The 20,113-nt window shown below is 37.2% G+C and overlaps 1 protein-coding gene across 1 annotated transcript; it reads right to left on the reverse strand.

Annotated features, from left to right (window-relative positions):
* Positions 1 to 3,444: 3,444 nt before the first annotated feature.
* LOC135690122 (deleted in azoospermia-like-A) lies at positions 3,445 to 17,269 on the reverse strand. The gene is made up of 7 exons (XM_065207594.2): positions 16,561 to 17,269; positions 14,034 to 14,108; positions 13,206 to 13,297; positions 12,594 to 12,705; positions 11,027 to 11,104; positions 6,010 to 6,117; positions 3,445 to 5,375 (listed from the first exon to the last, which is right to left on the reverse strand). Exons 1-7 carry the CDS (start codon positions 16,564 to 16,566, stop codon positions 5,076 to 5,078), a joined length of 771 nt encoding a protein of 256 aa, XP_065063666.2. The 5' UTR covers positions 16,567 to 17,269; the 3' UTR covers positions 3,445 to 5,075.
* Between the last annotated feature and the right edge of the window lie 2,844 nt (positions 17,270 to 20,113).

The raw sequence follows: 20,113 nt of genomic DNA on the forward strand, positions 1-20,113 counted from the left end.
TGGGGCGCTGCCCCCTTCATCCCCACCGTTCCGGCGTTCCTGGTTATGGGTAGTTTTTTTAAATAACCTAGGCCTATGTAGCCCCAAAATGCGGTTAAAAGTTGAAAAACACTTCAAATTTTGAATCACGACTGTAAAAGTATTGGATTCTTACATTTTTTCTGTATATGACAAAAAAATATGCAAAAGAGTTGCAAGGCCTAATAAAAGCAAAATTGCATGACCTTGGCAAATTTTTAGAGACGCCAAAACGAATTCAATTTTTAGATTCACATTTGCATAACAAAGACATTTATAAATAAAATTACAAAATCAAGCTACTAAAATTCAAATAAAGTTTACTGAATCTGAGAAAACGTTACAGTTTTATCAAATCATTGGATTTACTTAAGCTATCTTTAAAATTGCGTGGCACCAAAGGGAAAACCATTGTACTCGTCGACGATGATTAATTTTTGCTTTGAGAGAGCATTTTCTTCTTATAAAGTTGGAAAATTTGTATTTTTATGATATTCTAGCTATGTTTTTGCTTATGTTGCTGAATATAGCTTTTTTTTACATTACATCATAATGTCTGGTATGGATTCAGACATACCACTTCGCAGCTTTCTAAGAGAAGACCTTTCACCCTTCGGCGTCGTAAATTTCTTACTGTTTTTGCATGAAGAATTTTCTACACACCATAAAAGCTGCACTCATTGTGCAGCCGACATTTTTAAAACTCTTATGTTTAAGTCTCTTTAAGTTAAAAGACTAAACAATTTTTATGGTTGATGTTTTTTTCATTTTTTTTGACATACATAAAAGGCTTCGAAACGTCAATAATATCTTGGGAAAATTTCATGGAAATAACTGCCGTACTTGTTTAATGATAAAAATTTCAAAGTTGTCCCAATACTTTTTGAGCACAATTTTTCAAATTCTTCCAATGTACCAGTTAACTTTAGAATGCATTGCAACAACATAGAATTAATTACATTTGAGTCACCAAAGAAATTTATAGACATCCTATGAGAGAACTCTTGCCTGTCCTAAAAAAAGCTATTGAGTCATTTTTTCCCGCAAATATTTGGAAAAATTCACACAGGGTAACTTCTCAATTGCTTACAAGCCACGGCAACTTCTCAATTGCTTACAAATCTTTTACTAAGTATTCTCTGCAGCATTTTAGGGGAAGCTGTATTAGTAATTTGGCAAATTTGATTCTCCTAAAGAATAACTATATTACTAAATAACTTTTCTATCGTATTTGCTTGCAATGCCAAGTACACTACCAGGTACACTACAGAAGTGTTGCAACACCTGCGAAGGCGATTAATGGCGGATCACGCAACAACTTTTGTTGTTGTCTTAATATGGAATTTAACGTGTTTGCCCTTTTTTTTGTTAACCGTGTTTGCCCTTTTTTCAAAAGGGGCTGCATTTAATATTGTCAGTTGATATCTTGGAGAAAATTTCTTCATGATTAGGTTCTTCTACGGAGAAAATTTCAGCGCAAAATTAAGGGTTCGCAAAACTGTGAATTTTTTGGATGCCATTTTGATTTGGGTGTCGCAATACTTTCGTTTTGGTAGCGTACAAAGATATATCTCACAAGTAGCCTAAATCTTTTTTGCAGACGATGCACCGGCGGAGAAAACTTTTTGCTATCTGTTCTGTTGTTAGCAAGCATTGCCCTGGGCGTGTCCCAACGGGTATCTGAGAACTTCGCCATTTGCAGAAGTCTCGTATTTCGAAAAGCCTCTTTTTCAAGCAATTGCACATGACTTGGTGTTACCCAGTACTTTCTGGAGCAAAAGCTCTGCCTCCTGATCAACTCGATCAAAAAAGGATTAATCGCGTAATATGTCATGGCGGATCATCAATAAATTAAAACCAGACGTAAAATCACACGACTTTGGTATAATTTAAACCAGCGACTGTATAACTCAAAGGTTTCCCGACAATTCAGCGGTACAAGACAATGTTCTATCGCATCAAGAGCTACACAAAGTGGTTTCAACTCACAATAGACCCCTTGATATCCTGGAAGTGAGTAAGAGAAAGCATATGAAACCAAGCCACATCAAGGAAGGTAGAATCTACCCCTTCCAATTAATTTACAGTTCACTGCGGAGAGGCAACAGCTTCCTTCTTTAGTTTATGGATTGATAAGGTGTGCGCCATGACAATAGCGTAGCCAAGGTTGCAACATTGTGGAGGGGAGGGGGTTAAATATGAGCAGACAGAACCTAGCGTGTACGAAAAATTTCGTCCAAATCCTTTGGATACTGGAAAACATCTCATTTTTATTTGAATTGGTTCTCTCTGTTCATGTGCAATCACTGACTTTTGCATTGGCTTATTGTGAATTCACACTTCTCTCAGACACAAAGCTTTCTTACCCTCCAGCCGTACCACTTCTGTTATTATCAATCTTATTGTTGTAAAAGCTCTAAAATGTCACTTTTGTGACGTTGAGCTTAGTAGATATTCAATCTTTATATTTTGATGAAATTCCTCGGCTGGGGGAGTGTTTTATTGATTATATTGATTAATGTTGATGACGATGAGAGGCGTGGCAGGCACCGTAGTGTTGAGAAATGTGAGGGGTCTAAAAAGCGTGAGCGGGGGGCTAAAACCGAATAAAAAGCGTGAGCGGGAAGCTTTACTGGTGATGCATGGCTTAATGTTTAAACTTTTGAAAGACGTGGTGGTCGAGGGGGGAGGGCTAAAAAGAAACAGTGAAACAAACATTCTGTGCATTCGTTTGGATCGAATAGAAAAATTTCTTGATTCTTGTTTCCAATTTGGCCAAAATTAGGGTTTCGCCATGCACCCATTACCGTGTGAAATATCGGTTTTCAGATAATTTTGGACTAAACAAATCCCTAACAAGTACTCATCAGCGTGGATGTATAGTCCAGTATCTTACCCCCTTTCTCCCTGCCTAAAATTGGAACGTATTTTTTTCGAAACAGAAATAACAACAAACTGGGTGAATGGGGGTGCAAATTTATTTCTCTCGCCAGTTCTCGATTAATCGTTTCTCGGCACTACCTGCAACTAATTTCAAAAACCTTTCTAGAAAAGCTGCCTAGTAAAAGACCCCACTACACTGTCGGAAACCGGGAACAAGGACTCTGAAATTGAGGGGATAAAAGCCATGGTTCAAATCGCGCCTCGTTTTTATTGTTTTGTTTAGGACTTCATTTTTTTAACACGGGAACTTTACCTACGGGAATTTATTCCGAACTAGGTAATTTTACAAGAATTATATACAACTTACAAGACGATTTTGGCAATGCTGGTTGTTAGTTTTCTACGTAATTTTTAAAACTTAACTGAAAAGCTTGCCTGAAATAAAACATTGTCTCCATCTCAAAAAGGAACTTATGCAATATTAAAAAATTTCAAGCTGCACAAAATTTTCTTGAGAACAAATCCAGAAAATGACAAAGTACGGCAAAGTATAAAGTACGGTGATTATCAAATTAACATACACTGTGGTCATATGACGAGAGATCTTTAATGATACTGGCAGTCATTTTGAAATATAATTGCTTTTTTATCGCACGTAAAACCTGTCGTTCTTCAATTTTTCTTAATATTTGCAAGAAAGCCTCTTTTTATCTAGGATTACTTGGAGATGGAATTTAGCCACGCAAATTCAGCTTATACAATTGCACGTCAAAATATCTGTACTACAGGTGTTAGTGAATTCTTCTAAAGACAAGACGATCTAGTGGTAAGTCACGAGTTAATTGAATATTTATCTTACGACTTCAAATTTCTACGGGAGAAGGCTATAGAACTTTTGAATCATTGACAACTTGAAGAATATATCGCGTCATAACTCATGAAACATTGACGAACTTAAAAGGCGCCGGAGATTTCATGTAGATGATTTCAAGTTAAGTGGAAGGTAAAGGGATCTGTAGTTTCAGGTTTGGTATAGAGTGGAGTCCACGATGATCGAATCTTTATGTATTGTGTTAGATAATATTTAGCTGCATAATTTAGTTCTCGTACACTTTTCGTGAATGTATGTATTTGTTGCAGAGGTTTTGGTAGACTGTCCATCGATCGGCTGTTGTAATATCAGGGATAGGGAGCATTCATGTTTTAATCTGGGGAGAACAATGACCTTTCCTGCATAGAGAAGTTTAGAAAATCTTGGCATAGCTACTGGCAAAATCAAATCTTAGAAATTTATCAAGGAAGCACCCATCCTCCGTTTGGCCCCCAAGTTTCACATTTAAATACAGCGGTATATTTGTCAACAAATGCATGATCCATCTAACCCTTTCAAAACTGAGCAAAAAACTAATGGGTATAAAGTTAATTTTTACAGTATTAACGTATAGGAAATTACAAAATATTTCTAACTAAATTAGCAATTAGAAGCATGTTACACTGAAAAATAGAAACTCTCTGCAATATAAGAAGAGTGGTTCTTAAAATTATATCTCATTGGTCCCCATTTAGAAATGATCGAAAGTGTATAAATAAGTACTACACTGACTCCTTTAAAAGATCTAGAAGCTTTCCTTACTGAATGATCAAGGACGATTCCAAGGATAAACCTCTCGAACTTACTTATTCTGTTTTATCATTCATTTACAAGCTATAAACAACAAACATTCTCGAGGTCATGTTGACTTAACGACTTGTTCCAAGCATTAATTGTATTTTTCGTGAATAAGCTACTATCAATGAAACCAAACACGATTGGGTCAATCTCTTTTTTAACGCGTCCTTGTACTCTCGTTAAACGTATCTTATAGTTTCTAGCGCGTCTTTACAGACAGCAGAAGCGTAAAGAGGATGAAACGTTATTCATAATTCAGCTCGGCTTCAGCTTACTAAGATATTGATATCTCTGGCTGATACCATAGCATAAAGCACATTAAAATGATATAGATTATGTAACAAGTTTCAGTAATACTTTTAGCATATCGCAAACGACTACTATTCTTGCTTCGAGTAGCCGACAAACGTATCCAGTTAAATTATTCAACTGACTGACTAAGTCATTACTAAAACATATACTCTTCCACTGTTAGGCTTTCTTTGAGTCGGAGAGACCTCGAAATTTACATTTGTGTGAGACATGGAGTCCGGGATACAATATATTTAGCTGCAGCAGTCGCTGAAATTGGCAAGCTCAGCCTGGCATTCTGATAAGGCACGACAGTAGTGGTAAGCGTGTACCTTGAGGCGGAAAAAAACTGTCCCTGAGATGGTGCAGTTGGAGAATGACATTGACTCTGACATGGTAGATGGAAATTTGTCACATTCGTGTGTAAAGGTATTCCCGCACAAGAGATTGTATATGGCTGAGCCGCCGGTAAATTTAAGCTCTGCGGAGGCGGAGGTGGAGGTTGGGGCGGAGTCTGAAAAATACCAAATTGTCGAATTATGAGGTTAAAAAACTCTGTAATTCAAGACAAAAATAAAGAATATGCATCTTAAGAAGTACAAAATGCCAAGTACGGCACATTCTAACCTGGGTACTGGAGCCTCATTTAAAGAGATGGGCGAGTAGTGGTCGAACGTACAACGCACTTTTCACTGAGGCTCTGGCACCAAGGGTAGGCACAGCTGAGATCATGGAACCCGGCCCTTTACCAATAACGGTCGCCTAGGTTGAAGCCAGACCTTTTGTCTTTGGCAGCTCTATCATATTGTTATATGAATAAAAACTTGATACTTTTCAGAAAAACAGCCATTCTAAGTTAACTTTACAACTCTATTGCTTTTTCTATTAAACTAATATTTTTCAATCTCTGGGTTATTTCTTAAATTAACGTTTCTTCGGCATATTGAAATTATGCTTATTAAATTTTTAATGCTCAAATACTTTAAAATAAATTCTTTTAACCCTCATCAGGTTCGGTTCTGCGTATATCTTACATTATTTCTTACACGCCTCAAATACTATCCTAAACGTTTTTTTGTTTCGATATAAAGGTTTTCATTTTCAAGGATTGAAAGTGCTTTAAATATTAACAGTAGAATAATACTCACTTCTTGTTGCACTTGGTCCATCCTGAAGAAGACCTTTTGTCCGGACATAGGAGATGCAGGTGAAACTGGCGGCGTGGTAGGGTCAATTAACGGACGAAGCTCGCATATCTGATGGAAAGAAGAGCCTAATTAAACCCAGACAGTTACTGTGTAAAGAATATCGCAAACGGGGCGATAAATGTCTGCAGTCAAAAGGCAGCGAAAAGGAGAAGGAAAAAAAGAAAATGAAACACCAAAGTTAGCTTGAACTTAAGGAATACAGGTTCAAATAAACATTCAACACGACTGAAATTCCACACATTGAAATGTCGATAACCTCCAGTTATCTTTGAATATTTTCTATATATTTAGAGATGCATAATCAAAATGACATTGCTCAGCATTTCAATTTGCACAGCATTTCAATTCTATCTGCTGCATAGAAGTAAAGCACTGTGCCTACAAAACTCTTTCATTTTTGCCTAATTCATCAGAAAGTAAATTAACATTTCAAAGGGTATTGATAAAAAGTTATTTAGGTTTATTTACAGCAATAATATCATTATTAGGGTCCTTTGAATTATACATAACTACTGCCTTTTCAATTTACCATCTGCAATTTCAACTGTGTTTTTCTGAGCCCCCTCTCTCTGAGCTTTATATACTTACTATTATTTGGCTAGCAAGAAACAGTCAAGCATGGGATCCCAGCTGTTACATAAGGATAATGAATTCTAACACTCTAATAAGGATTCGTTCTATATGCCTTCATAACATCCTTTAAGGCCTGGTTCAAACGTCGCCCTTCTCTTGTGCTGAACCTAACCCTGTTTTTGGAACGACACTTGAGCATGTTTAGCGCGACAGCTCGACTCCCGTTTCAAACGTCGAACTTAATCATGTGGCGCCAAATGGGTTTTAGGATTGTTACATGAAGTATCTTGGTTAAGGCGCGCAATCTCAAATATTTGTTTGAAACGCATACGCCCTCAAAGAAAGAAATGAATTCTGGGAAGGAAAATAAATTAGATATAATTATGCATTGAGTTCGGTACATGACAAGTTCGACGCTTGAAACCGTGCCGTACTGGAGCCGTGCAGTTTGGCAAGCTCTACCGATCGGCGCAGGCTACTCCTAACTAAATCTGCCGTACCAAATTGATTCAAACGTCGCGCCCCTCATGTACTTCATTCTCGAGTTAGGTTCGGCACATGAGAAGTGCGACGTTTGAACTAGGCCTAAGACTGAAGTATAAGGGTATAAACGTTGAATGAAAGGAATATACAAGCAAGAGCCTGGTAGCGAAAGACCGCGAAGCATTTTACGAATTTGGGTGGGGAATAAAAATTTTTGGGGATAAACATGCAAATGGCCAAAAGCGAGGTTATTTTTGCATTGGTTTGAAAATTATTGGGGAATCTTCAGCCCCCGAACCCCTGTTGATAGTTGTTTTAAAGGTTCTTAACCCATATACATTGAAACTGCATGCACGATTGTTAAAACTGCTGACGCAATGCTGACACGAGTTCAGTATTTCTGTGCATTGAGTTTTTAGGTCAGTCACACAGCCCACGAAGCATTCTACAGACAAACTGCCTTTAAGTATTATCAAGACATCCTGTTTGCGCGTTGTAAACAAACAGCCAAATTTTCCAAAGAAGCCTGGAATTTTGTCAGGGCCTACCAGCCCACTACTGTAGCTTGCACTCCTGTCTGGGCCAGAAATGCCACTGTGGAGGCCATGCTGTTCACCTACGACAAATTATGCAGGGCATTGTATCCAGAAACAAATTTCGGTGTATGGGACCCTTTCTTCAGTCGCAGTAGCCAAAGCAGGGGAGTAAATTTGCTCTTTCTTTTGTTATCAGAAATTTGAATATCAATATTATTATCTCCAGTAAAAGTCCCTCAAATGCTGGAATTTTATTCATGTTGGAGATCGAGAGTCTATTAGATTTAAAGACCTTTATATCGCCGTTCCAATTAAACAGCAAACAAAAACTCAAACAGTTCTTTTCCAAGGCTTAGTCCGCTTCTTTGATTTGAGATCAATTTTATTCATCAGAAAATATTTGCGTAATACATTAGCAATTTGGTAAAACTTTGCAAAGGATAAAATTGTGGTGAAAAAGGTTAATAGCAGTTTTATACATTACTCTTCCAAATCATAACAGTTTATTAGGAAAAACCCACATTATACATAACAGAAAGCGAGCTTGATAAACTTGTTAGTTCTTTCACTTGGCTTTAGACGACAAAATGAAACTAATTAATACATCAACGTGTCTTATATTGTAGCCTACGAAACTTAAATACGATGGAATATCCCTGTTTATCCGATAAAAGGAGCCGATTATACTTCAACCAAAGCCGCAAAATATCTAAATTGATTTTTGCAAGAAACCAAACCATTCATACAAACATTAAAATCAACTGATGTTTTTCGGAATCACGGGCGCCCATTCCAGAGGGTTCCTGGCTCAAATATTTAATTTTCATACAACCTTGGACAGAAAATCAGAAATCCATTTTTTCTTTTAAAGTTTCCGGCAACAGGCTACGATGTCATTTAAGAAGAAAATTATGATGGACCTAATAAAAAATGGCAACAGGAGTTTAGGGCCAAGTCCACGTACTGGAGCTTTCTAGTTTATGTATAATAAGATTTGCGTATAATAAGATTAAAATGTTAGGGATTGTTGCTTAGGAAACGAAAGATACTTTCAATGAAAACTGGATGTCCTAGAAACCAACTGTCCTAAGTAAAGTGCAACAATAAAATGATTTTGAAACACTCGGCCTTTCAAAGCAAGTATAGATACCGTGCTATTCTAACGACGCATTTGTCTTCCATCTAGCAGCTAGGGGCCTTTTTATCCAGATATAAGTTCTGATCCTATTCTATGGAAGGTTTCAAGTTCCAAGAATCATCATAACATTTTTAGCGCATTCCAACCTATAAGGCCTGGGCTTAAATCAGAGCAAATACAAACCAAAGAAACTCAATGTTTTCTTGGTAGTAGATCAGCTGATTTCAAAGCCAGCTACGGCTCAGGTAATGTCTTGTCATATTCTATCACTGGCGGCGCCAGCCGCTACGCTCTGGGGGGACAAAACAAAACATTTAGGCCACGCTCTTTTACAAACAAGGAAGGCCAATTTTACCTAAGAGGAACGTCCATAACTAACTGTTCCCTATGTAAAGGCAGTTTGGAAATCAAAGGATGACATCAAAAAGTACGTTGCCAAAATATTACCCCTCCCCCAACATTTTCTCATCGGATTTAGACGAAATACAAAATTGATCCTGCCGAGAACCCCCGTGGCGCCGCTACTGTATTCTATAACAAAATGGTGAATCGGCCACATCAGCCTATCGGTACAGATGCCCGCATCAGTACAGTTGAACTTATTTCTTCGAACGCAATGTGATAAGAAAATTAGGAAACGAAGCATTTCTTTATCATTTTGTTTTATTCTTCCAGGTCTACAGAGTTTCATGTCCAGCTCCACATTTCGAATTCCAGATCTAAGAAACGTACCCGCATCCAGCTTAGAATAAGCGTTGGATAGGTTTATATGATATTACAGTTATTGGCCGAGAAAGCAATTGGAAAAAGAAGAAATGCAAGGTGAAAAAGAAGAAAGCGACGGCACGAAGAGTTGTGACCCTCTCTAAAAATACTGTTTTAAGCGAGCTTAAAAAAATTAAGAAAACTAACTCTACAAATTTCACTTCCTTTGCCAAGTCTTTAATACAGTACTCCGCGCTCCGCCTCTCTCTCTCTCAATGAATTTCAGTTTGAAAGTCCATCAACATTAGACAGAATTATTTATTTTAAACAAAAAATAGGTTTTTTCTTTTAATACGAGGATAACTCAGTGGTTCGGGTCTCTGACTACAGATTCAAGGATCTGTGGTTCAAACCTCTGACCTGACCGAACTTTCGATCAGAGTGAGGACAGTACCCTGGGCACCAGAAATATAGTTAAAAACTAGCACAGAAAACTCTTTTGAGCGAGGACTGGAAATAGACCCTCTCCCCTCCCCCGCATCCACTCATTCTTTGCCACCGTTGCTGTATACGGTACGTAATACTTTATACTTTACCCCGGCATTCATGAGGCTTTTGTGGCCAGGGTACGAGGACAGTTGCCAGCGCTTTGTATTTCCAGGCGTAGGAATCACAAGGTTTGGTCACATCAAGAGGAAGGAGCAGGACACTGCTCGATAAGCACAGCCTCTCAGTGTCCTAAAACTATCTTCGGATGCTAGGTAGCAAATGTAAATAGGCTTGCCTGATTAAAATTATGCGCCAATAAAGCATAAAATGAAAAAGTCGCTTATATCTCTGTGAATTTGAATACAAAGATTAGAACAGTTATTTTTTTACATTGAGTAATAGACTTGAGTTACTGTAGTGGTTTGATAAGAAGCTTTCTCAGCTCTTACTAGAATTAAAGTTTAATTAAAGAATTACACTAAAATTTAAAGAATGTTTATGATAATACTCACTGAAAGGGGTCTTTATTCAAATGGTTTGGTAACGATTCACTTGCTCAGGACATGTGACATCAACAGTCGGCACTGGGATTGGATAAAACTTAAAACGCTTTCCTTAACTTTTGCATTGTCATTATCATTAGTATCACAAAAATAATTATGGTAAGGTTTTTGACTGTGGAAGAAATATGATCAGAGCCCACGCCACTGGGGGGAGGGCACAGGGGGGAGGGCACAGGGGACATGGCCCTCTCACTTTTTGGCCAGCAAAACATTTCCAGATCACGATGAATAAATTACAGATGAATGAAGATGTCGAATGACCACCTGGATTTCACAGTATTAAACATTTCCAGCCACAAAATTCAAGGTCAATTCGCCAGACTTGGCTTTGGATTTCGTGATGTGGGAATTATACAGTAGAACACTGCACAAGGGCTATAATGGCCATCACGAGACCCAGTCACTGCTGTGTCAGGTCGAATACTTTGACGTCATTCTGCAGATTGCAATCATTATGTTAACATTCTAACCTGGCTTCTGTTGAATGACCCAATGTTTCCTTTTGCAGGATCGGGTGAAAACAACATGCTTGGTTGACCGTCTGGCATCTGAAATAGCAAGAGCTTTGAAATATAGAATTGAAGCATAAGAAAATATTATGAAAAGATAAAAACGATGATACAACATCTTTCAGTCTCAAACAATTCATTATGAAAAGAACTTGTCATCAAAACAACCAGAACTAGAACCATTTTTGGTGTGAACATGTTCAAAGTTTAATTTGCATAGCAAGGCTTTCCAACAAATATTCAAGCTTGTTTAGCCCGTAGTACATATTCCGTGTAAACTTTAAAACCAACAGCGTTCTTGATATTGCTGATTTGGTTCGTTTTTCGCTTCTAGCTTTGACCAAGTTGAGCTTAGCCTCCTATCACAAGGGTAGCAAACTTCACAAAAATGCCATTTATACGGCAAAAATGTGAGTGGATGTGCCAAAACAATTAGGGATAGAAATATTTGAATCGTTAGGAACTCATATTTAAGGGATATTTAAGTCTGTCAATGTAAAAGGAATTCCTTATGGTTCGAGTTTATTGGTCGTCTTTTTGTTTAAATTATACTTGCACCTATGGAAAGTTCAGTTCACATTTATGTCCACATGCAAAGTGTCATTTTCTTGGAAAGTTGGGTAAATGAAATCTCCAAGTTTGGCGCAAGCATTTTCTGTCTTTACTTGTTATCTCCAAACATATAATTAAACTCTTCTATGAAGTACAATTTTTAAATAACACTTCAGACATCAAACTTAACAGTTTGTAAGAGGCGAAGTTCTGTGATGTTAAATCTAGTTGTGAATGATACAATAGATGCGAGGAAAGTATCATTTCTCAACAATACATTCCACGAGCAGGGATGGATTGGCACCTGAAAAAGGACTTGATGGGATTTCAAAATTGCAGCATCCCACCAAAGCCAATTGAGGTAAGCAAAAAATAGGCTTCTACGAGTATTTTCATTTCAATTTAAGGTTCTTACAGTTCTTACAATGTGTGTTTTGCTGTTACTTTCTTAAAGTCACGATTCATCAAAAGCAATCCTTACAGGAAAGGGGGCACTTCAATTTAAATTTACTTCTGATGAAGTCCCTTCGGACTGCAGCACGGTAGCACGGCTGGCCAGCCCACCCCTCATAAGCTTTATTAAGCGAGCAATTGGAGAAGTGGTATGAAACTCTAAGTTGTTGTGAAAGGGACGAGTTCTGTTAGAAAAGACGTTTCATCTTAACATGAAGTACTTAACCTATTAGATTTACCTCGTGCTTTGTAAATGCAATATGGCAGAATTCGTTTCATTGTTGGATATGTTGTGTGTCATTTTCGCATATCTACAAAAATCTTCCGCGTAACTCTAACAAATTCTTGCTAAGGACTGGTTAAGGGAATCTGGTTCAAAAATGAAACAGGAATCGTATCTAATAACCCATGCTTAAATCGTTTGATTATCTGATAAATCGATAAAGGCCTGGCACTCGAGTTTGGGCCTTTTTTAAATATTTTTATCAAGACAAAAAATTAAAAAAATATAAGGGAGACTAACCATTCTTTTAACCGCTGGTCCGACGTTGATTTTTTTCCCTCGGAAGAAGATGCACCCCTGACCCAAAACTCTTTGAACATCGTCATTTGTGGCAAAAGTAATAAATCCAAATCTGAAATTTATTGACATACCATTAACTTACAAAAACGTTTTGAAAACAAGGCACAGAAGACACATTTTTTATAAGAATAAGCTTTATAGGAAAGTTGAGGCCTGGGAAATTTTGAAATCCAAAATTAAGAATTTTTGCCAGGCTATAAATTTATCTAGCATTACAAGCATTTATCTAGCAATCGTTTTTAGGCAAACAAGAAAACGTGCACTTCAATTGTGCTCGTGCACATCATTTGCCAAACTTTATGCGGGATTTATTAACAAAATACAAAAATAATTTTAGGCCGGTATTCAAAATTTGTAAGTAAATCGAAAATATTAAGGAAAATATGAAAAACAAAATTATGGAATATCCCTAAACATTGTTAAAGTCTTGCGAGCTAGTTCTAGGAATAAATAAAGCAAAGAGTTTTTTGGAGAAATTTTCAAAGAATTGTCACAAACAAAGAGGCCTGAAATTCACAATAAAGAAATTGGGTCAACTTAACATCATCTCACCTTCTAGAATTTCCATTGCAGTCAAGCACGACTTTTCCTTCCAAGACTGTTCCAAATTTTTTGAAAAACTCTGCCAAGTCATTGGCACTCGCCTATATAGATGATAAAATAAATGTATAATTATTCACTCAGTCAACATCAAAAGCAAATTATTTGGTAAATGTGACAATTTTATTGTACTTGCTGAGACAGGAAATTATTGCTTCTTCGCTGAAAGATAACGTTTTGGCATGGGACACTCCTTGCAGTAAGTTACGATGTTGCCTTTGGACCATTTTCATTTTCGGGTGTTTTTGTTTGATCAAAGGGTCAAGAAATATCCATAACAATCAAATAAGTTCTAAAATGGGTAAGTTGAAAAACAAAGGAGCATCCGTCGTCTATCAAACCCAGTATGTGGAAATTAGCAAAATACAACTAAACGCTGTAAGCCCAAACTTGCAATACGACGGTAATTAAACTTGATCGACCAGATTAGCGGAAACCTATTCCGGGTGTCATTCACGTGTTTCTCACTTCCAAAAACAATAGTGATACTTTTGGGTTATCTCATATAAACCACCAGAAAAAGCAAGTCTGTGAATTTAATATACTGTTTGGGAAACGAAAACCTTTCTTAAGGTTGTAAGAAGAATATTAAACATTAGGCTTTTAAGCTTATGAATACTATTGACGTATAAGCCTCATCCATTCTAAAAGGTGGAACAATAAATAGTACAATAGAAAAAGTAGAAATAATTAGGTAAAGCAGAAAATCCCACGCATTTTACAGGTATGAAAAGGTGACCTTTGAGATTGATTGAGATGTTATATAAGAGCAACACTTACACTACCAGGCAGGGAACCAACAAATAAGCGGTTTGGATAATGAGTTCCAATCCCAATAGTCGGCAGCGTGTTGTTCTGCAATATCAGAGAAAATATATTAAACGCTGGGGTTTTTTGATTTTGTATTTATTAGAGGGGGCCTGTAACGGATTAAATGCGTTTATTTCAATTTGAGAAAGCGTTGAAGCCGTTTTGATCCAATCAGAAATCAAGTTTTTGTGAAGAGCAAAATGCACTAAGACTCGTAACATGGGTCACGTTGAGAATATCAAAAGATCTTTTTCGCAGCAAATTTCCTTTCATAGTCTCAATGTTTTCAACTTAGACAATCCTGGTTCGTTGTTTGCCAGATCATTTTTCAATTGTGAACATGCAAATGCAAGAAGATTCGTCCAAATATGAGCCATTTTAATACCAACTAAGCTAGTCGTTTATACGAAATTTGACAAAGGCAAAATCTTTCGTATTATTTTGAGAAATGATAAATGCTTGGTGATAACAAAAAATTGCTTGGAAAAGGACCAAAATCGCCAGGGAATGAGCCATCAACTGAGCCATCATGTGACTTATAATGATTGGATGTCCTTTGGTATATAACATGGAATACTGACTAGGCTCTGGAAATCAGTATACTGTACTGCAAATCTATAGAACGCAAGGTCAACAACTTGGTATCTCATGCATTTCTGAGTACGTAACGAGGACATAGCAGATCTGGATCAATCTTAAAACCTTTCAGGCAATGCTCTTTGCATTCCTTATTGATGACGATTAGTTCTGTTTGTTCTTTAAAAACTGGGTTTTGTGGTTTTTGAGGGGGTTATGCTTCTTGCAGTCCAATATTCATTACACTTGAACTTTATTCCAAACGAACATTCAGCAATCCTAGTCACAGGCCTGGAAACCGTAGTAGAGGGGATTGCTGGATGCGAAAAACACTCGTATTTGAATAAATCTTATAGACTGCCTATTCATAAAATTTCACTATGAATAGGCTCAGAATAGTGAGATTCCGAGATCCTTGATCACGCTGGGGGCCTTTCTGCCCCGAGGGGCAAATCACTCCAAGAAAATATCGTACACCTTGTGAAAATCCTATTGTTTTATCTGAAAATCCTCTGAATTTCTTTTGTTTTAGGGAAAATCTTGTACGCTATTTGCAAGATTGAATTGCTCCTCGTTCTGCCCTATACGTTCCAAGAATTGAGTGCCTGTCGTGTTCAAAGTTTAATTATGCCCTGTTATAATCAATTTATCTTTGAAATTCCTAGCCACGTCCCTGAGAGCGTTTATGCATCAACGTTGAATTGGGTAACTAGAGGAGGGGGCAGCAAAATCGTAACATCGTCTGTCTAGGAGAGGAACAAAAACTCGAAATTGAGTACCAGATGCCAACGTTCAATGCAATGCATTGTAATGCAGGAGAAGATATAGGCATTCTACTGTTCTCGGTAAAAAGGTAAAAGCTAGGCCACTGCGATTTTACTATTTCTGTAATTTGTACCAGAAAAGATCGTTGTATCAGTTGAAAAAACACTTGACTATGTTTTAGCATAAAAGAATTATCAAAGGTATTACCAAATAACTACGCTTTTGCCTTCTCATTCTGCAAGGCTTTCAGGGTTTTGATTGCTAACCTTTTTGGGGGTGGAGGTCGCGTTAGATGATAAAGTTTAGAATCTGCTTTTATAACTGGTGAATTTTCCTAGCAGGCCAGCCGACTTGGAAAATGTTTTACCTACAGGCATACTTTTAACGAGCACACGCTTTGAATAGAAACTGAACTGTTCTTATGGAAGATGCATTTTCGTATTTTGATTTCTAACAAGCGGCAAGCCAGAGATATATGACAAAATAACAACCTTATTATTCTCAAGAAACCCATTGTAGCGAAATCATTGGGGAGCACCGGATTTTTGTAAGTATCTACAGACAATTTAAGGACGAGCCAAGAAAGAGGATTAAGTTTTCTATGAAATGTGTGACGGCAAAATGTCATATGATAAGCTCAAAACTTTTCCTAATCAAAATCAAAATCTCTTTAGGCTAGGGCGCTGTAAATGGAAATTTAAGTTTATGAAAAGATTTTGGCGTGACTTGCGGATTCATTCCATAATTTCTTTATTTGTTTAATCCAGTGACTTCTATAGCGGTGTTTTTGCAAAAAAGAAATAAGATGTCGACAAGTTATTTTACCGCGAGCACTGCTTTTATGGACACAAGAGGTTAAATTAGTAAGAATCTATGGATAACATCAGCGCAGTATCAATTTATTAGTTTAATATAATACGGTTGTATGCATTTCCTATCGATAACTGAAAAAGAATATGCAATCAAACACGTTTGTCAAATTCATACTTAAAATAACACCAATACTTCCATCATTAAAAGGTCAATCAAAGTTGATAGGTCAGAACTCACTGCCAAGGAAAGGCCATAGCTGTTCAGGTCAAAAAGATTGATTGGTAACATTTTTTGTTAGGAATTATATGGCGTAGAAGAAAAAAGCAAGAAAATTTCAACTTACAACCATGATGGACTTGTGCAAGGATTGTATCTTTGATATCCAGATCCGATTGATAAAAATAGCCGCCTTGAAAACTTGATTCCTCAACTTTCAGGTATCCATACGGTTGGAGCAGTGATGACCGGGGCCAGACTTCCTTTAAACAAAAGCCTCTTCACTCCACCAATCAAAGCTCCCCGTTGTTTTCTACAACTAATTACAATACAATCAGTCACTGAAAAGGCTCAACACAACACAATCGAGAACCCAAGTGCCATTCCTAATGTCACTTCGACACACAAAGCGAAAAAATCTAATGACTACTAAATTTCATTCTTTTATTATAAGCCGCTCAAGTAAGAGGTGCCAGATCCTTTGATTCTAAGCAGCACCCGTTATGATTGATGCTAAAATTTCCGGTCGTCCCTTCTTATGGGTCACTTCGTTGGAAATCATGTGAGGTTGATCCGGCAGCCAGTGTATGATGTAATCGTATACCATACTCCTTATATGGACAAAGAAAGGGCAAATCTTTAATGACTAAGTTACGAGAGGTTCCGCTTAGGTGGAAGGCACTCGAAAAACTGTCAACATCACCGTTAACCTTTGCTCATTAAAATCGTAGACAATGGGGAGGAGGGGTCAGAGATAAGACTATTCCGGGCTATGGAAAAACTGGGGAGGCCAAACAGTGAGGAAAGGAGCTAGTCGCTCTACCTCTACCCCTATGTACAGATCTTATAAAGTACCGAGATCGACCGGACCGAGATATAGGGTACTCAAGGACTTGCTCCCCCAAAATATTTCAACATAAGTAAAGCGCTTTATATTGTTAAAAATAGCTATTGCCACACTCAGTTTTATTAGGGTTGGCCCTTCCCCCAAACCAAAATAAAATATAATTATTTCATCTTCCCCAATCAAATAGCTGTAGCTATCTAGGCCCTTGCAAGTACTCACTACCATCTTATATCAGTAGAAGCATTCATTTCAAACGATTTCATTAATGTAACCAAGTAACTCCGTACTGCCAAAACTAAAACACAAAGATAAAAATATACTTGAACATTGTAAGAATCGAAGGGCGATTCACTCTTGCAAACAGCGTACGAGATTTTGCCTAAAACAAATGGATTTCTGGGGATTTTCAGATAAAACAATAGGATTTTCACAAAAGGTGTACGAATTCCCCTAGGTCAAAATGCAAATAAGATTGCCTTTTATTTGCCTTTAATTTGTCAGCATTATTCTTAGCTTTAAAAAACTACAATTAATGTATTTTGTGTGTGATTCTTTAGGTAGAAGGTAGTAGCTTTTTTAACAATTTTTTGTAAAATAATATAGCTTATGAGAATACTGAGGATCCAGATTGCTAAAATTTATAAATAAATTAAGAATAAAAGCCAGGCAACAAGTTCGCCAAAAGAAAGATGTTTTGTTTATCTAAGGATTTTCGTTTGTTTTAAACTTGAATTTTTGCTTTTCAAACTACTAAATGAAGTTCAAGGCGATAATCCATATTTATGCAAACCAAAACCCTTTGCTTTCATGTGCGATGATGTTAATAAAATATACACTTAGATTTCATTTCAATTTTAAAGAATATCGAGGCCCAGAAAATTTAGATATTCTTATTAGAAAAATTTGTATGATATTACAGGTGTTGTTCAAAGATTTGTCATTGTTAAGGCGGGAATATGTGTTTAAAATATTGCGGCAGTTTATCGTTAAATATACCTTGACAGCAAGAAAAAGTAGCGAAAGAAACCGTTGCTTACGCTGGGTACCAGAGTTTCCATGATTTAGTCTCAGAAACATAGTAAGAAACTAGTCACAGAAAATTTTTTTGAGCAAGGATTTCTCATTCTTTGCCACTGCACCTGTCTACAATACTTTATACTTTATAGGTGGTAGTGGGGGGGGGGGCAAGATCTCAAAAAATTAGTAAATTTACAGAAAAACGAAACTAATTAACGACAAAAGCGCTAAAATGTGTTTTAACCAGGGCTGTAGTGCTAGAGGGCTTAGGGGGCTCAGACCCCTTGTTGATGCCGAAAATTGGCAAACTTCTACGTTTGCCATTGTTTTTCGCAACATTTTGAGCAAGAACCCCCCCCCCCCCTTGGTATTTTGATAGCACTACCCCACTGGATTCAACCAACAATTTAGCAAAAGCCCCCACGATCTCCACCACTGTATCAGTTTAAACCATATTTAGCTTTGTGATATACCTATTTAACTAAAAAAATTTTCAAATAGAACGGTGAAACTCCTTTTCCCAAAATTCGCTTAATTGAATAAAATACAGCACAGGATTTTATGTTTCAGAAAACGTTTTTCACATTCAGCTAAAAATTTTGAATGAGGAATAGGATTTAGCTGAGATCTGAAAGTTTTCATGGCAGCTCTAGATTTTTTTATTCTTCAAAATGTCGAAACCTTCGCCAGATATATTTACACATCAGAGGAATATTTTGTGTGAAAATAACCCTCTTATTTTCCATACTGCATCAGTGCATAACATAACAAAGCATAACAAGTGAGACAGCGAATTCCAACAAACACTTTCTTGTCGGAAGGCCTACAGCGACCAAAACACATTTTTTTTCCTCCTGTTTTTTCGGCAAACCAAAAGTGTAAATATCCCGAACTGCTGTGGAAACTGCCATATTAGGAACTAGCCTGAATTGCGGCCTTACCTCCAGATTTTGGACGTGTGGCATAATCAGACAAACGCGATAAGAGTCATCGCATAGGTGACGAAAAAAGATGTGAGTTTGAGACCGTTTGACGCAATTGGTAGATCCCTGTCAAAAAGGAGCTGGCAAGAGTCAAATAAAGCAAGTGAGATTGGCTTCCAAACACTTTGTCGCACAGCGTCGCCGTCAAGCTGACAGCATACATAATGAAAGTATTCTTTTGTCTCAGATGCCATATAGATGGAACAGATTCCCACAAAAGTGCTGAAGAAGAAGGATCAGACGAAATTCTGGGGGCTTAAGGGAACAAGCGATGGGCCCCCGAATGGAATCTATTTTTCAATCACAATTTAATTTCCTATATTGGAAAAAACCAATTTATTTTCTGAGTCTGCGCACTGTGGAAGCTCGAACAATTTCTCCGCATTTAAAGCTGCAAGGGGTAGCCGAGGCCCCTCGAATACATTTCTTAGAAATTCCCGAGGTCCCCAAGCCTCCACGTGGTTGGCGCTTATGTTTACAGGTCCCAGTTCCAATCCCACCTCCATAAGGCCTAAAAGATTTTTGTTGTGCAGTGAAAATTTGCAGAGAATTGGGGTTTCTCTACAAACATCATTTGACATGAGACAAATCATCACCATGTGTATCCCTTCAAAACATGCCTATTCCAGCCGTTGATTCTAAGAGGATTAGGGTGGTGTAATGTGAATAAGGATTTACAAACTGTCGATGTATATGAAATTTCTAACACAGCCAACCTCAAACTTGCTTTTGCAGTCGCAAAACATTTGCCAAGTAATGGTGTGAAATCTATGTTAAATTAATTTTGTCAGCTCTAGAATTTATAAATTAACTGAAGAAAAATATGTTTGCAA

This window comes from Rhopilema esculentum, chromosome 5 (assembly GCF_057945365.1).
Source record: "Rhopilema esculentum isolate cy_ngs chromosome 5, ASM5794536v1, whole genome shotgun sequence".
Lineage (NCBI taxonomy): Eukaryota > Metazoa > Cnidaria > Scyphozoa > Rhizostomeae > Rhizostomatidae > Rhopilema > Rhopilema esculentum.

Excerpts from the sequence above, each read along its gene's own strand:
- LOC135690122 (XM_065207594.2), bottom strand. Across the intron at positions 12,706-13,205 it reads TGCAATGGAAATTCTAGAAG|ATTTGGATTTATTACTTTTG; the intron begins GTGAGATGATGT and ends AATAAATTTCAG. Across the intron at positions 11,105-12,593 it reads GACCAGCGGTTAAAAGAATG|ATGCCAGACGGTCAACCAAG; the intron begins GTTAGTCTCCCT and ends TTGCTATTTCAG.